The sequence below is a fragment of the Microcebus murinus genome, chromosome 6 (genome assembly GCF_040939455.1).
Source record: "Microcebus murinus isolate Inina chromosome 6, M.murinus_Inina_mat1.0, whole genome shotgun sequence".
NCBI classification, from domain to species: Eukaryota; Metazoa; Chordata; class Mammalia; order Primates; family Cheirogaleidae; genus Microcebus; species Microcebus murinus.
Window position 1 is genome coordinate 68,643,370 of NC_134109.1, and position 22,167 is coordinate 68,665,536.

The 22,167-nt window shown below is 45.5% G+C and overlaps 2 protein-coding genes across 6 annotated transcripts; one reads left to right on the forward strand and one right to left on the reverse strand.

The window, feature by feature from the left end:
* The first annotated feature begins 11,656 nt into the window (after positions 1–11,656).
* Positions 11,657–16,687, forward strand: TINF2 (TERF1 interacting nuclear factor 2). Of its 2 annotated transcripts, none has more exons than XM_012756015.3 (9): positions 11,657–12,329; positions 12,469–12,573; positions 12,667–12,768; positions 12,848–12,955; positions 13,043–13,139; positions 13,287–13,743; positions 13,835–13,902; positions 14,015–14,106; positions 16,590–16,687. In XM_012756015.3, exons 1-9 carry the CDS (start codon positions 12,138–12,140, stop codon positions 16,608–16,610), a joined length of 1,242 nt encoding a protein of 413 aa, XP_012611469.1. In that variant the 5' UTR covers positions 11,657–12,137; the 3' UTR covers positions 16,611–16,687. The 2 variants fall into 2 exon arrangements, with proteins under 2 accessions (XP_012611469.1, XP_012611468.1); XM_012756014.3 differs by having other exon boundaries at positions 11,659–12,329; positions 14,243–16,687.
* GMPR2 (guanosine monophosphate reductase 2) lies at positions 14,936–22,155 on the reverse strand. Of its 4 annotated transcripts, none has more exons than XM_076004149.1 (10): positions 21,872–22,155; positions 21,379–21,499; positions 21,119–21,238; positions 18,704–18,787; positions 18,347–18,520; positions 17,046–17,127; positions 16,850–16,956; positions 16,619–16,661; positions 15,778–15,937; positions 14,936–15,578 (listed from the first exon to the last, which is right to left on the reverse strand). In XM_076004149.1, the coding sequence occupies exons 2-10, from the start codon at positions 21,463–21,465 to the stop codon at positions 15,389–15,391; spliced, it is 1,047 nt and encodes a 348-aa protein (XP_075860264.1). In that variant the 5' UTR covers positions 21,466–21,499; positions 21,872–22,155; the 3' UTR covers positions 14,936–15,388. The 4 variants fall into 4 exon arrangements, with proteins under 4 accessions (XP_075860264.1, XP_075860263.1, XP_012611470.1 ...); XM_076004148.1 differs by having other exon boundaries at positions 21,379–21,702; positions 21,872–21,980; XM_012756016.3 differs by lacking the exon at positions 21,872–22,155 and adding an exon at positions 21,758–21,863.
* Positions 22,156–22,167: the final 12 nt, after the last annotated feature.

The window sequence follows — 22,167 nt, forward strand, 5'->3', positions numbered from 1 at the left end:
GAAATGCTTGCAACACTCAAAAAGAAAAAAATTGAAGGCAATGCTTTTCTCCAAACATCTGGAAAGAAGGAAAAATACATTGATCTCCTACTTTCAGTTAAATTCAAACTAGGTACTATCTGGAGATGATCTCCCTTAATTCTCTGGGGGTGGGTATTAGAATCCCCATTTTCCAGGGTTAATCTGTTAGGATTTTAGGCCTGGAATTTGCCTCTGGCTAGAACGTGAGCCCGTGAAGGCAGGGATCTTCTCTCTTTTACTCATGGCTGACTCACAGTCCATGGCACACGATAGGTGCTCAAGAAGCATTTGCTGAGTGGAAGATGAACTAAATTGGAAAATGCTAGGGACTCTGGAAGTTTGGGGAAGCAGTGGAAGAATGTGTTTTGGAGCATTTGTGAGAAGAATGCAAGATGGATGACTAGACTAGCTGTAGGAAAGAGAGAAATGGGCACTTAGGGAGCTGAATAATGACCATTGGAGCAGAACTCTTACTGGACTGCACCTCAGAAAACTGTGCTAGGGAAATCTATTTTATGCCATTTATATTTATTTATGTAATCATTTTCCTTTTATAACAGTGAAATTTTGTTTTCAATCAAGAGAAGGTGTTCTTAGTTTTAAGAAATCCACTTAAGTTGTCCATTTAGTTGGTGCCGCTAGGCAGTGACTAGGCATTGATAGTCTCTGAGTCTTGGTGAGCTACTTTGGTTCCCCCAAGAACCCTAGTATACAAAGCTAGGGAGGAGGTAGATTCCTTGCATCAGATGCCCAGTTTCCTGAGAGTGAAGAACCAGTATTCTCCTTAATTGCTTCTGCCTCAAGATTTAAAGTTGGGAAGATCAGTGTGGACTACGGTAGCTTCACCTGAAACCCAACAGTAGGGAGGGGTACCACTCTAGGCTTGGGGAACCAGGCTAGGTATGAAGGTCCTTGAATCCTATGTGGGGGTGAGTTTGATTTGACAAAGTATGTGGTTAACGCTGGAAGCTCCTGCAAGCCCTTGGCCCAGCGAGTGATGTCTAGACCTGGGTGTTGAACCCTCAGAGCTTCAGCAGCAGCCCCTATGGTTAGTTTTCTAAGAGGACATTGAGTAGAAAGAATAAGCTTGATAGAAAGCAGGGCTCTCCCCAGCAAGCATGGAAGCTAAAAGGCCTCCCCTTTTGGTTGGAGTTCTCGGAAAATTCTGGGAAGGATAGAAACACCAAAAAAAAAAAAAAAAAAAAAAAAGAGTGAGAGAGAGAGAGGTTTTATCTTCCTGATAGTAATCCAAGTGTAGCTAATTACAAATTTAAAAACAAAAATTTACAAAATTTGACTTATAAATATTCCTCAAATTTAGAGTACAATGGTTACAATTTGATTTTATAAAGTTATCTTCTAAAATAATAGCTAGTTTTAGTTGTTCTATGGCCCATCCTGGAAAAGAACTTTTGTCCACAAGACCCTGAAGGCCAGGGCCCAGATGTAGAGGTAGCTAAAAGATCCCATCCTTCAGCATTTAAATATTTGGTGACATGTGCTGAGCGATGGGCTAACTGCTGGAACCCAGGAAAAACCTGTTTCCTGCCCTGTGGAGCCTACAGTCTGAGAAAGAGACAGAGATTAATTGAAAAACTACACAACACAAAGGAGAATACTTTACTCCAAGGTTTGCAGTAAAGGCACATGACCTGGCTCAGTGGTGGTAGTTAGGAAAGCATTACCTAAATAGGTGTCCCTTGAGGACAAGAAGGCATTCTAGGCAGAGAGGGAAGGGAGATCACTCTAGGCAAACAGAATAGCCTGCACAAAGACCCTGGGGTGGAAGAGGGCCTGGAAGATTCAACAAGACTAAAGGAAAAACAGTGTGGCTGACGCAAGGAAGACAAAGGACAGAGTGGAGGAAGTAAAGCTGAGGGACACAGGGCCAAGCTTGTGGGACCTCATTGGCCACATTAAGGATCTTGGTCTGCCCTAGAGTAATGGGAAGCCTTTTGAAAGGTTTGAAAGACTAGAGGTGACTTGCCCAGATTTTGTGTGTGTTGAACAGATTACTCCGTCTTAGTGTCAAGGATGGATTGGAGCAGGCTGGACTGCATACACAGACAGACTGGGAGGCACTTGTAGAAATTTGTAGAGGTGGTGGTTTGGGCTAGAGTCGTGGTGCTGAGGACAGAAGCAGACAGCTTTGAAGAAATACCCAAGAGGTCAGACTGGCAGGGCTCAGGGAAGGATGGCATGTGGCCAGGGAGGTAGGGAGGAGCAGGCTTCTTGCTTGTGGAATAGGACTGATTGGTGGTGTCATCCACTGGCATAGGGACAAGTGTCCTTCATCAGAGAGAGAAAACCACAGGGGAAGTTGAGGCTCAGAGAGACAGAGTCAGCACTCTTTGTATAACTTTCTTCTACCTGGAAATTTTCCTTTGGGTGAATTTTGGAGGATTTTGGCTTTGGTTTGAATGAAACTGCTCCCTTCAAGTGTAATCTCTAGACCACTTCAATTACAATCATCTGAAATGTTTTTTAATAATCCAGATATTTGGGCCCCAGCATAGACTTCATGTATCAGAATCCCCATAGCAGAAGCCCAGAGGAGCTCACTAAGTGTCTGCCTCCGATGTACACAAGGATTGAGAACAACATTCCACTGTTGTTCCACTTTCCTTCTCAGCTGTACTTTTGTTCTGTGTTCTCTCTACCTACACTCTTCTTGGGCCAGCAGTGGCCATGAGATTGTGTACCTCATGTTCTGAGTCCTGACCACATGTCTTCTGGAAACTTTGAGTTCAAGAAGGGTTGCAAGTTCTCTATTGTTCTCTCTCTTATGTGACATGCCTGCCTGCTTCTGCTTTGCCTTCTGCCATGACCGGAAGCTCTCTGAAGCCCTCACCAGAAGCAGATGCTGGCGCTGTATTTTGTGTACGGCCGGGAGAACCATAAAGCCTTCTGGTATCTTATTAACAAAAGATGTGTGGACTTACAGTTATGTTGGGGTATAATAGTCAAGACAACATGAATATTTGCTAATAGATTTATTACCTACAACTCAAGCCAAAAGGAGAAGCAACAGTTCGCCTGCACTTGGGAGCTCATTTTCCAGCATGCCAGGTTTTTTTTTTTTTTTTTGAGACAGAGTCTCGCTTTGTTGCCCAGGCTAGAGTGAGTGCCATGGCATCAGCCTAGCTCACAGCAACCTCAAACTCCTGGGCTCAAGCAATCCTCCTGCCTCAGCCTCCCGAGTAGCTGGGACTACAGGCATGCGCCACCATGCCCAGCTAATTTTATCTATATATATTAGTTGGCCAATTAATTTATTTCTATTTATAGTAGAGACGGGGTCTCGCTCTTGCTCAGGGTGGTTTCGAACTCCTGACCTTGAGCAATCCGCCCGCCTCGGCCTCCCAGAGTGCTAGGATTACAGGCGTGAGCCACCGCGCCCAGCCAGCATGCCAGCTTTTATACACAACATAGATTTTATCCTTTGTAAAACATACTAGTCTCCAGCTTCACCCTCCACCATAAGGAAACTTGCTCAGGTGAAACTTAAACTGTATAAAAACAATTTCAGCACACAAAAATGTCCTAGGGAACAGATACAGGCTGCGTATTAGTTCCTAATTACTATTTACCACATTTGCATATAGTTTTCTCATTAGAGTGTCATTAACATAAAATGAGAGTCTTGTGATCAGGATGTTTGGATGTAGAGTATATGAAATACAGCTTTAACCAAGACATTTAAATTTTTGCTGTCATGAACCTTTGATTAAAAATATAAAACATGGCCGGGCGTGGTGGCTCACGCCTGTAATCCTAGCACTCTGGGAGGCCGAGGTGGGCGGATTGCTCGAGGTCAGGAGTTCGAAACCACCCTGAGCAAGAGCGAGACCCCATCTCTACTGTAAATAGAAAGAAATTAATTGGCCAACTAATATATATATATATACAAAAAAAAAAATTAGCCGGGCATGGTGGCGCATGCCTGTAGTCCCAGCTACTTGAGAGGCTGAGGCAGCAGGATTGCTTGAGCCCAGGAGATTGAGGTTGCTGTGAGCTAGGCTGACGCCATGGCACTCACTCTAGCCAGGGCAACAAAGCGAGACTCTGTCTCAAAAAAAAAATATATATATAAAACACTCTTTAAAAAAAATGGCTTGCAAGATAAAGGGCTCCCAGGGCAGGGAAAAGAGGGCTAAAATGGAACTGCTCCTGCTAGCTATAAGCACACAAACAAGGTACAGCATGCGGCACCAGTAATGTAATGTGTACAACCAAAAAAAAAAGTTCTTCCATGCACATGTGTACAGGTAGGTGAAAGAAAGAAAGAAAGAAAGAAAGAAAGAAAGAAAGAAAGAAAGAAAGAAAGAAAGAAAGAAAGAAAGAAAGAAAGAAAGAAAGAAAGAAAGAAAGAAAGAAAGAAAGAAAGAAAGAAAGAGAGAATAAAGGAAGGAAAGAAGAAAGAAAGAAAGAAAGAAAGAAAGAAAGAAAGAAAGAAAGAAAGAAAGAAAGAAAGAAAGAAAGAAAGAAAGAAAGAAAGAAAGAAAGAAAGAAAGAAAGAAAGAAAGAAAGAAACAAGTCCTTCCCTCGAGGTGTTCCTGCCCAGGGGAGGTGAAAGACATGTAAACATCCTAAATATAGTAAATGCGTATGTACCACTTACCAGGAGCCAGGCTCTGTTCCAAGCACTTTATATTTATTAATTCATTTAATCCTTACAACAGGGAGATAGGTTCCTTACAACCTTATGAGATAGGTTCTGCATGGTGACAGAGGGATGTTCAGGATGCTGAGAAGCCCAGAGACCTGTGACTGTGCCTGGGCTGACTAAGAAGGGCTTCATGGAGGTGATTACCAGAAGACACATGAAAGATGAGGAAAAAATCAAGGTGAAGAGGCAGAGAAGTACAGAGGAATCACCCAGCATGTGCAAAGCACAGAACTGTGTGACAACACAGTATATGTGGAAAATGCGAACAGTTGGATGAGGACTGGCACGTAGGTACGTGATGAGTACACAGTGACAAGGGATGTGCTTGAAGAAGTAAGCTTGGGACAGTCGGTCATTAAAAATCTTTATGCCATATTTAGGAGTTTGGACCTTCTTCTGAAACTAAGGGGGAGCTTTCAGTTAGGAATGATATTAGTTTTGCATTTCATAAGATTCATGATAAAAGCAATGTGGAAAATAAATTAGAGGGGTTAGGCTAGAGGTAGTGACACTAGAGTCCTCTCAAGGTGAGAGATGGGAGAAACTGCAACAGGGTAGAGACGGTAAGAATGAAAAAAAGGGGGGTGGATTTGAAGGCTATATGGGAAACAGAACTGATTAGACTTGGTGATGGACTAGATCTGGAGAGGAGGGGTTTAAGGGTGGTGGCCTGGGTTTCTGACTCATGGGTGCCATGAAGACGAGTGCCATGCACAGAAATATGGAGCCCAGCAGGAAGAGCAGATTATAAAAGGAAAGATAATGACTTCCTGTTTTTAGTCCAACATGTAAGAAGTTTGGGAGTCCTCACTTCTGTCCTCACAACAAGAAAAAAGCTGAACAAACTGAAACTCAACAACTCTTCTTAGATCTCTGAGAGAATTAAGGGTACAAGGCAAACCACTGCCTCTAAAATTGGAGAGACAAAAAGATGGATACAGAGAATCACTACTTATCAGCAGAAGCCCAGGAGCAGATCCTTCTGTGGGACCCAGTACCAGGGTAGGAAAACTTAAATTGTAACTGACAAATAGCTGGCGGCTCCCTGTGGACAAACTTGAGAGTTAAATACTCCAGGGGTCCCATTCTTAGGGGGTTCCCACACTTTTGTTAGTTTTACTTCCAGAAGAATTACCAGGTTCTCACAGTGAAAGCTGGAGAACCGCTCCCCCCCCCCCAGCAACTTGCGCTTCTGGCAGGGGGAGGGGAAAAGTAGCCACTTTGAAACACATTCAGAGCACTCTGTTCTTAAGGAGGCCTGCCCTCAAGATAAACTAACTCTGCAGGGTAGGGTGGCTCACGCCTGTAATCCTAGCACTCTGGGAGGCCTCAGCAGGGCGGATCGCTTGAGGTCAGGAGTTCGAAACCAGCCTGAGCAAGAGCAAGACCCTGTCTCTACTATAAATAGAAAGAAATTAATTGGCCAACTAATATATATAGAAAAAATTAGCCGGGCATGGTGGCACATGCCTGTAGTCCCAGCTACTCGGGAGGCTGAAGTAGCAGGATCGCTTGAGCCCAGGAGTTTGAGGTTGCTCTGAGCTAGGCTGATGCCACGGCACTCTAGCTTGGGCAACAAAGCGAGACTCTGTCTCAAAAAAAAAAAAAAAAAAGATAAACTAATTCTTACTAATGCAGGTCACTGAGAGACAAACTGACCTAGAAAAAGGAAATACCCAGCCAAATGCAGGACTATAGGACTCTTCCTCCCGCCCGCCCCCCCCACCTTACTAACAGAGCTCTTGTATAATAACAGGGGAATACAACTAAGAGAACTGCACATCTCAGACTGTATTTAAAGAAGTCTCTAGGGAACACCAAAGCCAACAATAATAAGGACACCAGGGAAATTTTTGCCTCTGATACCTACAGGTACAGCAAACAATAAAAAACAACCTAATCCCTGGCCAAATAAACATGAAACCTCACATTTATTTACCTCAGTTCCTTTAATTCATACATTTTACTTTCAACAAAAAACTACATGGCACACTACAAGACAAAAGAACACAATTTACTGTGCCTCCTGTTTCCCCATCTTGGCTTGCATTGGTTTTTCCCCAGCCCCTCCGGCTAGGCCACTTCCCTAGGCAGCTTCCTTGAGCCTCAGCTGCTCTTCCCTAGCTTTGCCTACCTCTGCCTTTCCCCTGGGTCTGTGTGTGTGCTTCCCCGTTCTGTGGCTGGCAAGCTCCACCATGTTCCCTTTCTGAGCCTCCTGTCAGATCTCACTGCTATCTTTTGCATTGAGTTCCTTAGTGCTGGCCCTCTCTTGCCAACAGGCCCTCCCAGGCACCTTGGACCCCAGTGAAAGAGCTCAGCTTATCTTCCTGAGACTTCACAGTGCCCCATCCCATGTCTCTGCAAATTGGAGGCCCACTCCACCTTGTGTTCTACCATGGCTGGGTGCTTCACTGGGTGCTGGGCATCTCCCCTCCATGGCCCCCTCTAACCCACCCCCATTAAAGCTCTGGCCCTTTGGGTAGGCATGAAAAAAAAAAAAAAAAAAAAAAAGAACACAATTTGAAGAGACAGAGCAAGCATCAGAACCAGACTCAGATACATCAGAGATATTGGAATTATCAACCAGCAATTTAAAACAACTATAATCAATGTGATAAGGGCTCTCATGGAAAATGTGGACAATATGAAAGAACAAGTGGATAATGTAAACAGAGAGAGAGAAATTCTAAGAACCAACCAAAAAGAAAGGCTAGAAATAATAATTTAAAAAAAAACACTGTAACAGAAATGAAGAATGTCTTTGATGGGTTCGTCTACAGACTGGGCATGGCTGAGGAAATAATTGGTGAACTTGATGAAATTGCAATAGAAATTTCCAAAATTGAAATGGAAAAATTAAAAAGAATGAAAAAAAATAGAACAGAATATTCAAGAAATGTGGGCCAATTACAAGAGGTGTAGCATATACATAATAAGAATAGCAGATAGAGAAGAAAATAAAGGAACAGAAAAAATGAAGACATAATACCAGAATTTCCCCAAATTAACAATAGACACCAAACACAGATCCAGGAAGCTCAGAGAACAAGAAGCAGGAAAAATACCTGTCAACTTGAAAATCACACAATTTATAAATTTAGAAAGGAGACTACTTCTTATAAATGGTTACAGGCTGAGCCGGGCGTGGTGGCTCAGGCCTGTAATCCTAGCACTCTGAGAGGCCAAAACCAGTGGATCATTTGAGCTCAGGAGTTTGAGACCAGCCTGAGCTAGAGCGAGACCCTGTCTCTACTAAAAAAATAGAAAGAAATTAGTTGGACAACTAAAAGTATATATATAAAAAATTAGCTGGGCATGGTGGTGCATGCCTGTAATCCCAGCTACTTGGAAGGCTGAGGCAGTAGGATTGCTTGAGCCAGGAGTTTGAGGTTGCTGTGAGCTAGGCTGGCGCCATGGCACTCTAGCCCGGGCAACAGAGTGAGACTCTGTCTCAAAAAAAAAAAAAAAAAAAAGGTTACAAGTGGCAAGGAGGTCAACCTGACAGGCTAGGAAGGGTAGCCTCTGGCAGAGACAGAAAAGCAGGCACTTCCAGGAAGGTGAGGGTGGAACGGAGATTTATGCTGAATGGCTTGGCCAAGTGTACATATTCAACAGGTCATAGGAAGAGCTATAAATATCCATGAAAGGGAATAATATGAATGCATGACAAACTAACATTCATGTCACATATGACCCATCTTCACTTAGGGGTGGAGACTTAACATTTAAGTTTATTACAACTAGGCCCTAGACATCAGAAGGTGAAGCAGGGACATGAATGCATTCAAATATGCAGCCTCTGTAAAACAGCCACAACCAGGCTGTGTGGTCTTCTTACTAGGAGAAAGTTACTGAAATTAGCCTCTCATCTAATCAAATCTGTAATTATAGCTCCTGGAACAGGGAGGTCAGCCAGGGTCTGGGGGTGAATGAGCTACAATTGTTTTAATATTGCTTACCTCAAGACTAGTGCTTGTTATCAGCTTGTTCTTAAAAAAAAAAAAAAAAATGAAAATAAAAAGTAAGAAAGAAAAAAGACCAGAGCTTGTTTAGCTGCTAGAGAAAAACTTTGTGGCAATTAGAACACAGTTAATTCTTTTTTTTTTTTTTTTTTTTTTGAGACAGAGTCTCACTGTGTTGCCCACGCTAGAGTGCCATGGTGTCAGCCTAGCTCACAGCAACCTCAAACTCCTGGGCTCAAGCCATCCTCCTGCCTCAGCCTCCCGAGTAGTTGGGACTACAGGCATGCACCACCATGCCTGTAGTCCACTATGTCCGGCTAATTTTTTCTATATTTTTTTAGTTGGCCAATGAATTTCTTTCTATTTATAGTAGAGACGGGGTCTTGCTCTTGCTCAGGCTGGTTTCGAACTCCTGACCTTGAGTGATCCACTCACCTTGGCCTCCCAGAGTGCTAGGATTACAGGTGTGAGCCACCACTCATGGCCAACAGTTAATTACTTAAGTGTAGGTATGTGAGACTTGACTCTTGTCTGGCATGGCCTTAGGTCCTATTTATAATTTGGTATCTTATTGCCACAAAGGGTCCATTCTGTCAGTCCTATGATTTCTGAATTCTGTTTTAACAATCATTCTGGTCAGTTGTTGTGCCTAAACCACAAAAGGGAGGAAGTATAACAAGGCACGTCTGACCTCCCATTCTGTCATGTCCGGGAACTCAGTTTTTAATTTTCTGCAGAGTGAATATGATATCCCTAGTTGTAGATTTTTTAATTTTAATGTTTGGTATATAAACTAAAAATCGTTAAAAGACTGAGAAGGGGCCAGGCACAGTGGCTCACACCTGTAATCCTAGCACTCTGGGAGGCCGAGGCAGGCAGATCGTTTGAGCTCAGGAGTTCGAGATTAGCCTGAGTAAGAGCGAGACCCCATCTCTACTAAATATAGAAAGAAAGTAGCTAGACAACTAAAAATATATATAGAGAAAATTAGCCAGGCATGGTGGCTCACGTCTGTAGTTCCAGCTACTCAGGAGGCTGAGGCAGGAGGATTGCTTGAGCCCAGGAGTTTGAGGTTGCTGTGAGCTAGGTTGACGCCCTGGCACTCTACTCAGGGCAAAGGAGTCAGACTCTCAAAAAAAAAAAAAAAAAAAAAAAAAAAAAAAAGACAAAATCTTGAAAGAAGCTGGGAGTAGGAGTATGGCAAACAATCTTATCTATAGATGAACAAGTGTAAGAATTGCCTCAGACTTCTTTTCAGAAACTATGCAAGCAAGATGAGAATGTTAGGTCTATCTTGATGTTCCCTGTCCTTGGTTCCCAGTGTCAAGAGTGAGTACTGGTACCAAGCTGAGCTGATGACGAAGTGATCACAAATACATAGCAATCCCACACAAAGTTTATTACAGAAAAGAAAGAAACTAAACAAAGTGAAAGTAAAGGAAGATACTCAAAGTGGAAAAAAGACATTGAGGACACCCAAGTAGTTTCCTTTTATTGGCCTGGTCCTGGGGAGGGCTTACAGGAGGTGTGAGATAGTACCAAATGATTATGAGGTGTTCTCCATTTCCTGTAGTCCCTTCTCCTGACTGGTCCCCCCAGCTTCTCTAGCCCTAGGAACCAGCTCCCTGGCCTACACCCACCACCTGCAGATTTGATCCCTACCTAAAAAGAGTGGAGTATTTAAAGTGTTTAAGGATAAAAAAAAGTCTATCAACACAGAATTCTGCGTCCAGTGAAATTATCCTTCAAAAGGCAAGGAGAAATACTTTGTCAAACGATCAAAAGCGAGGGAATTTGTAGACTTGCCCTGCAAGACATATTAAAATAAATTCTTCAGAAAGAAGGAGAACAATATAGGTCAGAAACTCAGATCTACATAAAGAAAAAAAGAATATTAGAGAAGGAATAAATGAAGGTAAAAAGAAAAATAACTAGAATTTCTCACATGTCCAATTGGGGTACTTTGGGATTGGGTGTTTCAGGGGCCGTTAAATGTGTGGATCGGCTCAGAAGACTGATCTGCGGTGGAGACTAGGAAGCGTGAGCCATTAGCTCCGGAATGGAAGAGATGGACCAAAGAACAAGCAATTTCACTAAATCCTTGTAAGGTGGTCAAGACGGTAAGTAATTCAGCCAACAATTAAGGAGCATACACTGTGTCAGGTTCTGCGCTTAGTAAGGAGAGGCACCAGCCAGTAAGGATGACAAGGAGACAGCCAAGTAGACAATTACATTAGTGGAGCTGACTGGGGTTCAGTGCGCAAAAATTTGAAAAAATTAACTATTTTTTTAAATTTAAAAACTACACGATATGGAAAAGATGTAACAAAGAAAAGTACCAAAAATTACCTACAATCCCACTATTCAGAGAAAACTAGGCTAACAATTTGATGTATATTTTCTAACTTTGTACTTTATTTTCTAAAGGCGGGCGCCCTCTCCTGTTTTGTAAAAGGAACGGTCGAATTCGTACTGGAAGCGACGCGCCGCCCAGAGGGCTTTGCAGGCGCTGGTTCGGGGTCTGGGATTTAAGGACTTGTACTGTAAGGGGTGAAGACAGGCTTGGTGTGGTGGCTCACGCTTGTAATCCTAGCTTCCTAGCTCTCTGGGACGCCAATGGGGAAGGATCGCTCAAGGTCAGGAGTTCGAAACCAGTCTGAGCAAGAATGAGACCCCCGTCTCTACTAAAAATAGAAGTTAATTGGCCAACTAAAAATATATAGAAAAAATTAGCCAGACGTGGTGGCACATGCCTGTAGTCCCAGCTACTCGAGAGGCTGAGGCAGGAGGATCGCCTGAGCCCAGGAGTTTGAGGTTGCCGTGAGCTAGGCTGACGCCACAGCACTCACTCTAGCCTGGGCAACAGAGTGAGAATGAGACTCTGCCTCAAAATAAATAAATAATTAAGGGGTGAAGACAACAGGAAGGGGCGATGGCATGATCGCCCCTTTACAGACTAGGAAGTCGAGGCTTCGAGGAGCGACGAGACTTTTCCGTAGGGTCCGCGATCGGCCGGCAGGACCCAGACAAGGGGCCATAGCTCCCCCACAAGCCAACCCCAGCGCCGCAAAGCGAGGGCTCAGGCCCGCGCAGGCCAGCCTCCGCCTGGGCGTGGCTTTATGGCGCGACGTCACATTTTCCTGTCTGGCCGCCCATTGGTTCTCTCTTACCGCCCTTTTCCGGGGCAAGTGAAACCAGGCACAGAGCCGGAAGTGATTCAAGACAGCGGCGGCCTTCGCAGCTGAGCGCCGGGGTGCCATTGAAGACGGCCAGTTTCTCCATCCAGGCTCCAGCCCGAGCCAGAAGATCCCCCAAAATTCTGATGGCCTATGGAAGGGAACTGAGTCGGATCATGAAGTATCCCGCGCAGATGTAACGATCAGAGCCTTCTGAAGGCCGCCGGAACCCCGCCCCTAGGAGGAGTCTGGGAGCCTTGTCTAGGTCAAGCACCCGAAGGGACCTCCCCGGGGTGGAGCCCCCTGGCCATGGCCGCCCCCCCGGGGGCTGGTCCTGCAGCTCTACGCTTCGCAGCCGCAGCCACCTGGCAAGTCGTGCGCAGACGCTGCGTGGAGCATTTTCCGCGAGTATTGGAGTTTCTGAAATCCTTGCGCGCCGCTGCCCCTGGCTTGGTTCGCTACCGGCACCATGAACGCCTGTGCATGGGCCTAAAGGCCAAGGTATCGGGGCAAGTCGAAACGGGGACGGGAGAAAGGGGCGGGATGGGAGGACCTGACAAGGCCCACAGCTTGGGGGTGAGACCGGTTGGAGAAAGGCAGCTTGCCCCGAAGTAGGGATTCTGAGTTTAGTACCTTACAGGTGGTGGTGGAGATGATCCTGCAGGGCCAGCCTTGGGCCCAGGTCTTGAATGCTCTGAATCACCACTTCCCAGAATCTGGATCTGTGGTACGGGACCCCAAAGCTGTGAGTAATCCCCAGAACAAGCCCTAACCTGTTGCCCCTCCTGCTGGCTACTGGATCCCGCAGCCCCTAACTTGTCCTCCATGTCCTCAACAGACAAAGCAAGATCTGAGGAAGATTTTGGAGGCACAGGAAACTTTCTGTCAGCAGGTGAAAGAGTTGTCAGAGGCTCCTGTGGATTTGGCCTCAAAGCTACAGGTGAGACTGACTGGTTTGAAGACTGTGTGGCTCCTATTTTCTCTGATCCTCTTCTGACCCGCTTCTTTCATCCCTGCAGGAACTTGAACAAGAATATGGAGAACCTTTTCTGGCTGCCATGGAAAAGTTGTTTTTTGAATATTTGTGTCAGCTGGAAAAAGCACTGCCTACACCACAGACAGAGCAGGTTTTGTTGGGGCAAAGCACGTAAGGGCAGAATGTAGAGTGGTTGCATCAAGGACGGTTGTCTTCATATGTCTCTCCCTGCCCACAGCTTCAGGATGTGCTGACTTGGATGCAGCCTGGAGTTTCTATCACCTCTTCTCTTGCCGCCAGCCAGTATGGTGTGGACATGGGGTGGCCACTTCCAGGTACTAGGAATTTGGTGGTATAGTGTTTAATATGAGACCTTTTCAGGCAGCCCACTGGAATAGTTGCATGGGCCTGAGGCATAAGAAACCAGACTGAGTTACTCTACTGTCTGTTCCCTTTATAAGAAGCCTCATTTTCTTTTTCAGAGTGTTCTGTTACTGATTCAGTGAACCTCACAGAGCCCATGGAACAGGCTCCTCCTCAGCAACCAAGACTAGCACTCCACAGTCCTCTGCCAAAAGCCAAGCCTGGCCCATACCTTCCTCAGGGACCAGCTTCAAAGAAGCACCCAGAACCTTTAGCTGGCCACCACTTCAACCTGGCCCCTCTAGGCCAGCGAAGAGTCCAGTCTCAGTGGGCACCTGCGAGGGGAGGCCATAAGGAGCGCCCCACAGTCATGCTGTACCCCTTCAGGAATCACGGCTCATCAACCCAGGTCATATCTAATCCTGAAAACAGAGAACATGGGATGCACACAGCCGATCCAGCAGATACTGTGTGCACAAGAGCAGCCTCCGCTGGGAAGTCTAAGAATCCATGCCAGACTCTGGGGGGAAAGGTTCTGAAGGAGAACCCAGTTGACTTGTCTGCCTCAGAGCAGGAGTGAGTGGAACACAATTGCTTCTCCCCACTAGGAGCACATTCTTTCCCAGCTTTCCCTTCACCCTATCCTCTTTGCTTGCTCCCACCTCAGGATTTCCCTGGATTGCTCCATGGACCCCCTGAGACTATTATTATCACCTCCTAGGGCCAGGAAGCCAGGTAGGTAGGAAATCTGAGTCAGGATTGGATTAGATAGCCTCTTCTCTTGGGGACTCTTAAGAGCCTTTGTTCACCTAGAAGGAATAGTTTGATTCTGTTTTCTTTTCTGCAGTGAATTCTCCATCTCTGTGTGGCTCCGTCATTACCATAGGGGACTTGGTTTTAGACTCTGATGAGGAAGAAAATGGCCAGAGGAACGGAAAGGTAAGTAAGTAGGAAGGAGCAGAAAGCTGGGGAAGGGGATAGGCAGAGCAAAACTAAGAAATCCACATGTTCCAGAATACAGAGGGCTTAGGAAATGGTTTGGGATGATGGGATCTCCCTGTTCCCTTCCTTACAGGAGACTCCGGAAAAATACCAGAAGACAAAGTTTGACACCCTGATCCCCACCTTCTGTGAATACCTTCCCCCTTCTAGCCTCAGTGCCATGCCTGGCCCTTCCCATGACTATATAGACAGCACTAGACCCCTGTGACAGGACTAAAATGCCCTTTGCACTCTGCCCATCTCTTGCTTCCTCAGCTCTCCAAGCAGTTTAGTGGGAATGAAGTGGAAGCCCAGGCTTGGGTTGTCTGAAAACATTGCCTAAAATACTTTGTAATACTTGATAATTAAACTTTGGATTTGTTAGAACACTGTCTTGATGTGAGAGAGGGGAATTAAGGCTTCCATAAGGTCAGCAAAAGTCATTCCTCAGAAACAGAACTGGCCTCTCCAGAACTGAAGAATCCCTTTGCCTGTTTTTCTTCCCTTGGAAAATACTGTTCAGCTGTGCCCAGAGGGTTACCAGGGTTGAGAGCCTGGAAGGGAAATGTTCTTTTGCTATTCTGAAATAACATGAGTTCTAAGGCCAGGATATACTTTGTGAATTCTCATGCTGCCAGAGTATCTGGGGGTGGTGGGACTAGAATGGAGATACTTCATGAGAATAATACTCATTGTCCTTGAGCCACCGGGTCAGTGGTAACCCTAACCACACCCACCTTGGAGCAGCACCCAGATGCCAACATTATGCAGAAAGCCCCAGCATCTCTTGACAGTCAGTGGGATCTCTCTTTATTGAGGTATTTCCAATATGTAAACAATTCTTCTGAGATTTTTAGATATTCAAAGTTCCCATTTATAAGACATGATTCTAAAAGCCTGCCTCTTCCAGATCAAGGCTATATAAAACATTTATGTATAATGTCAATCAGCATCTTTTCCTTTTAATAATCTTCAGGATGTTGGGTCCCCCAGATTCCCATTTGATTATTTTATGTCGTTTTCACAGACTGTCTTCTTCCTTGCTTCCTCCCCAGTGAGTGCCCTGGGCGTTTTGTGTGTGCAGATAGAGAAGTATAGAGTTGCTGCAGGAGCCCTCAGGAGCAAGTTGATAGGAAATGAGAAGTAATACATAGCCGCAGTAGCTGTGATGGGTGAGAAGCCCACTTGGGAGGCCCCATAGTAGAGTGCTGGGGCCTTGGGAAGGCAGAACTGCTCAAGTCTAGCGCTCATCACTGAAGATTGGATTCACCTGCTGGGTGACTCGGATAAAAGTAGTTCTCCGGCTCAACTCCTTCAGCTTTGCTGCTCCCACATAGGTGCATGTAGAGCGAATCCCTCCTAGGATGTCTCGGATGGTATGTTCCACATCCCCTTTAAAGGGAACTTCTACTGTTTTTCCCTCTGAGGCCCTTAGAGTAAGAAACACTTTATTACTTTCTCCTTCTGGATTCCTTAAGCCCAAGGACTCTTCCCCAGTCCCTAGCATTGAGCCCTGGTTCACCACTCTTCTCCCGAGAACTGCACCATTGTATCCCAGCAGGCATGAGTTCTGCCTCCACACTAGTCATGCTTTCCAAGAACCCTCAGCTCCTGAGACTCCACACATACCTATACTCAGCCACTCCCCCAGCATACTTCTTCATGGCCATTTCAGAACTCATTCCGTAGAAGAGCTTGTACTTCTTGCCATCCCTCTCGATGAGCTCACCGCCTGACTCACTGTGCCCAGCCAGCATGCCACCCAGCATCACGAAGTCAGCTCCTGCCCCTGCCAACATCAAGGAGGGGAGAAAGAGATGAATCTGGCCAAGAAGCCCATTTGGCCACACTCAAAAGCAACTCACGCTGAATTTCCAGTCCTGTCAGTGAATCCACCACCTTCCTGCTTCTTTTTCCCTAGCTGACCCACATCCACACAGGCTTGCTCTGCTTGTGTGCGGTCCCCTACTCCTCAGGGGGTGTGATTTCCCCAAGATCTATAAAGAAGCCTCTGGAGATTCCCTGCTTGGCTTTTTCTCCCTCCTTTTGCTGTTTCAGCATCTTCTGGTCATTTTATTTTGCTGTATCCAGCTAAATGAAGGCTCGTTTCATGTGTCTCAAAAGCAAAGGTCTCCAACTTTAATGTGAGTAAGGATCACCTGGGAAGCTGTCCAAAATGCAGATTTGCAGCCCCATGCCTTAGAGCCTGATTTTATAGGTCTGGGGTGGAGCTCAGGAATCTACATTGTGCAACAATCCTGGGGACAGTCAGATGGCTCTGGCCACCCTTGGAGAATCTCAGGATGTCCCCTGCTGGCTTGCCTTGGATGATACCATAGGCTTCAGGGTCACTAGTTCATATTATCAAAGAGTCTGAATGGCTTTCTGAGCCTCTCCTAGCCTGACTCAAGACCCTCAGAGGTGACTCATCTTTTCTACAGGATCCTCCTTCCATGCCCTAACTCCTTACCAAAAGCCTTGGCCACATCCCCAGGACAGCTGCAGCCTCCATCCTGCAAAGTAAGGAGCACTTCAAAAAGACAGCATGGATTTTCCAAGCCCTCTCAGTGATGTCCCAATGGCCCACCTCAAAGCTGACAAGAACCTAGGAATCCTGGTCTATACCTACCGGAGCCTCCATACCCTGCAGAAAACCTAGCTGTTTGGCAGCCTCAGACCCTACCCTGCCCTTGGGCCTTACTGAAATGATGTGGCCTTTAAGGCCATGAGCAGCATCAGCACACTCCATCACTGCACTGAGCTGTGGATACCCCACTCCAGTTTTCTTCCGAGTGGTACACACAGAGCCTAGGAAGAACATGACAAGGGTGAGAGTGAAGTACTCTACAGGTGTTTGCTACCAAGGACTAGCCAATGGCCTCAATGAACCAACTTACCTGGCCCAATTCCCACCTTGATGATGTCAGCCCCAGAGAGGATTAGCTCTTCCACCATCTCTCCTGTTACCACATTCCCTGCCTGAGACAGAGCAATGGAAATAGAGCATCCTTAGGGTCAGAAACAGAGGAGACAGTGGGCTCTCATATAGAATATGCCTGGACCAAGGACTTTCCAACTTTATTACAAAGAAAATGTGCCTAGGTCCCCTCTACTAGGGCCTCTGAGGGCTTCTATGGTAGCCACTTCAGAGGATCCTGCTTCCCACCCATTCCCCTGACACCAAGCTAAAGTAGGGGGGTAAGTGGCCATTATCACTGCTGAACTAGGAAAAAGCCAAGCTCTAGGACCCACTTTATTGCCTCAGGCAATAAGGTACTGTGATCAAAAAGAAGACAGGTTGGGCCAAGGTGGCTCATACCAATAATCCTAGCACTTTGGGAGGCTGAGGTAGGAGGATTGCTTGAACTTAGGAGTTCAAGACCAGCCTGAGCAAGAGCAAGACCCCATCTCCACTAAAAATAGAAAAACAAACTGGGCATTGTGGCATGGGCCTGTAGTCCCAGCTACTTGGGAGGCTGAGTTAGGAGGATGGCTTGAGCCCAGGAGTTTGAGGTTGCGGTGAACTATGATGCCATCACTGCACTCTACTCAGGGCAACTGAGTGAGACTCTGTCTCAAAAAAAAAAAAGGAGACATGAGGTGCCATGAAGGAGCATTCAATAAATCAAAGGGAACTACTGGACCAAGCTCAGATCTGACTTAGAGATTCACTTTCCCTTCCCCAAGAGATCCAAACATGTCCTTAAGCAGTTCAAAGCACCTCTTTGGCTTCAGGGAAGGGGAGAAAACATGGTAATGTAGCCTAAATACCCATCTGCCCAGCTGCATTTGCTTTTAAGGACATCCCTCAATGCTGGAAGAAAATGAGGCCTTGTCATCACTTCCCTAAGTTTGTAAAAAAAATTGTTTCATGTAACCCCCTTTATGTGATAGTAGCACATGTCCATTTCAGTGGGTAGATGTATATGTACCACAGGTACATACAATGCATAAATGTTACATCGTGGTTTGATGAGTGCTGTTAGGGACACTCAATTTACAAACACAATGAATTATGGGTCAGAGATACTGCATGGACCAATAAACAAGCACTTTAAGCTTAGAACCATGGATAATCACCCAGTAACATAATTAAATAGACTAGGAATAGCATATGCAACAGAGGAGAAATTAACTGATGTAACAAAATGGAGTGGAAGGAGAGAAATGGACCTATTACAGAATAATAGAAACATACCATGATGGTGTGTTGAGGGAAGCGCTTCCGCACATCCTTTACAAATTCAACAAAGTGTTCAGAGTAGCCATTTGCTACATCCAGGCATATATAGTTCACCTGGGGAATAGCTTCCAGGATCTGTTCCAGCTGTTCAAAGTCAGAAGAGCCAGTGCCTGAGCTGGCAGCAAGATGCTGTGGAAGAAACAGGGCCATTAGCATGGGAGGCATTAGACTAGCCTGTGGGGATGGTGATGATCTGGTGAGCAGCCAATAGAGGTCACTGGTAAGGGTGGTTCCCCAGGAAGCCAAAAAAAAAAAAAAAAACATTCTTGGAAAACTGAGTTAAAGAAGGGAGCAGGGTAGGCCCAGTGTTACCTCAAGACAGTCAGGATTCTGGCTAGCAAACTCTTGCCATTGATCAAGGCTGTAGTGCTTATGGACAGCAGTGAAGAGGGAGAACTGGGGAGAAGAAAAAGAACTGTCAAAAAGTAGAAAACTTCAGCCCTCTTGTTATGGGTGGGGGCAGTCCATTCCTTGTATCTTGTTCTTACTCTGTAAACCTCTATCTTGCTTTTGCTCTGTAAACCTATCTTGTTCTTCTTCAATAAACTTTGTTTCACACTTACCAAAAAAAAAAAACAACAAAATTTCATCAGGGTCTCTTTTTCTAGAAATAGACCTTTATACTACTCTGAGAAAATTTCTGAAGTTTGGAAGGAAAGCAACTCGAGGAGGTCAGTGGTTGAGCTGGGATTTGAGTTCAACCATCATCACTATTCTCCCGACAAATATCATTAGAGCTTTTTTATCGTAAACTAGTACTTGTCAGATATTCCCACCAAAGTACTGAGTGATCCAGATTGGATTTCACCAGCCAGTACATACATTGCTTCTAACTTAAAAGGTGAAAAGGACAAGCTGTTAGTTCAGTGGGACAAGCAGCAGACATGGACGACCATCGAGGGGCTAGATGGAGACTATTTCTCTGCACTGACTTAGTCCCTCATCCTAAGGTAACCTAGTACTAAACTAATTTATTTTTGCTATCTTCTGGTTCATTTACCAGCAGTAAGTCAGTGGGTCTAGGTGTCCACAAAAGGTAATGCCTTAAGGTTAACAGAGCTGACAAGGTGCTACCCTACCCTTTCTCCTTCTCTACTGGAATAAAGGACAAATTTTCTTGTTGGGGCCATGGGTGAAGCAGAAAAGTCTGTTTCACTCAGTCTATTTCAATCAACCAAGTTCAAGGATATAATGACTCATCAGGCTCATATTCTCTAACTCAACAAACTGTAAACAATATCCCAATACTTAGAGAAAGGCATTCAAAGACCACTGTAAATGCTGGTATTTGTGCTTTAAAAGTGCATACATGCAAACAGAAAAGAGACAACAGTTGGCTGACAGCACAGATCTGGCAAATGACAAGAAACCCAAGGAAGTCAGGTATCAGCCAGCAACAAGGAAGTGCTATACTCACTAAGACATTAACATTATCTAGCTAAAGCTGGAATTCTTTCTCAGCAACACTCAACCATCAACACACTGATAAAGAAAAATCACTCTAGGAGGTCAGCAGACCTGGGAGCTATACTAGCATAGTGTGGCATGATGAGCCTTTATCTGATTACATACCAAGCCTAGAAAAAAATGCTTGCTTGCATCCAACCTTTTTATTATTACTGTAACACTTGGCTCTATCTCTAAAATCAGATTTTGTTAGCAGTCATCAGCAATACTGAAAGCCAGTCTCAACATAAGCCATTAAGGTTCATGTATTACAGCCTGTCTGTTAACTCTACAGTCAGATTCACCATTCCTAAATTCTACTCATTAGGGCAGGCAGACAATGGACAACAGCAAGATTCCTAAGCAGTTAGTGAATGGCTATAGGAATAAAGTAATAAAACCATATAACTATCCAACTCAAATGACAACAGACATTCCACAAAGACACAGCAATCAAAAATGGAAATAGGGAGATGCAGTCCTCAAGGCTATTGGAGCCACAAACAGTAGTAGAATCCATCAACCAGGGTTACATGGATTAACCAGCAAAGTACACATGTTCTCAAAGTGTCCAGGTAACCATCTACCTTCTCAGCTATAAGTATAGAGGCATGTAATATTACTGACAGCAGCATCTTCCATTTTCAAAGTGAACAACCTGTATAAAAGAAAAGCATATTCCAATTGGGGCACATCCCAGAAACTCCCAGCAACCTATGACTTAAAGAAAATGAAGATTATAAAAAGAAAAAAAAGGGGCTGGGTGTGGTGGTTCACACCTGTAATCCTAGCACTTTGGTAGGCTGAGACAGGAGGATCACTTGAGCCCAGGAGTTTAAAGTTGCTGTGAGCTAGGCTGATGCCACGTCACTCTACCCTAGGTGATAAAGCAAGACTCTGTCTCAACAACAACAACAAAACAGTGAATGGTTAGTGTTGTGAACAATGGTATGACTGGAGGGATACGTGTAATTGGGAGGAGATGACCTGGGTCATGGCAAAAGTTGGCAAGGTGTATAAACTGCTAGATAGGACAAAAGGGAAAGGTCTGTTCATATGCTCCCAAAAATGGGAGCAAAACTTAGTTTTGAAGCTCACTAATTCAGACGGCCCTTTGAATTTATCAGATAAAGAGGCCTTAACACTAGAGAAGATAGTAAGTCAGAGGATCCTGACTGCTAAGTGTCAGGGAGCTAATTGGGGATGGGGATGGGGATACAACTGGGCAGTCAGCTGGGTTAACTGGACACCAATGGGGAAGAGGCATGAAAGAAGTCCTACCTTACAGAGAACCTTGGCCATCTCAAAGGTGCCCACAGTATCCATATTGGCGGCAATGATAGGGACCCCAGTGTACATCTGCTTTGAGTTCCGAAATGAAAAGGATCTTGTGAGATCCACCTGCAGATGTGAATAGGAAACTGAGCATTTCACTCATCCAAAAAAACGTATTGCATTAGAACAAGGATCCGGCATGTTTCTCAGTTGTGGCCCATAAGCAGCTTGGGGTCAAGAAACAGCAAGTAGAGACGCTGGCTTACCTCACTTCGAGACTTAAGGGTGCTGCGTTTGGGCCTCAACAGGACATCTTTGAAGTCCAGTTTCACATCGTTGTCGATATGAGGCATGGCGGGGACCTCGGGGTAGGGATGAATCTGAGGGCTGGAAGGTAGGAAAAGTCAGAAGAACCAATCTCCCCCTGGGCTTTGACGCCCTCTTCAGGCTGATGGCAGGCAGGGTTCATCTCTCCTTGCTTAAGTTTTGGAAGGTCGGGCACAGGCCGAGGTGTGGCCCCTAAAGCCTGTCGCCCTGACCCGTCCTGTGGTTGCGATTACGCTCGGTGTCTTCATCCCAGGTACTGTTTGCTGGGAAGAAGAACCGGGAAGTGATTGTGAGTGACCCTGAAGGTGCATTCCTTACCCCACTACACTTCCTTCTCTCACCCCTGCAAAGAGCAACGGAGTAAGATGCTGATTGAGAGGGCAACGGAATGTGAGAAGTTTCATAACCAGCTTCCGGAATAGGGCTACTCACTTCCTGTTGCCTTGGCCCAGGTGGCAGTTGACCAAAGATCCCCTTGCTTAGCAACTAGCCTCGTGCAGCCCCGCTGAGCCTTGTGGGCCACGCCAACAGGTTCCGCTAATTGCGGGCGAGAACGACTAGCCCAGGAATTCCAGCTTCCACGGCAGTCGTGCCAGGCCTTCTGGGTAACAGAGTTCAACACACTCAGGTTGCCGTTGGACCCGAGGCGCGGAAGACTACAACTCCCAGGGTGGAACAGAGGGGGACCCGCCCCCTGGCATGATGGGAGGAGTAGTTCGTTCCGCCCT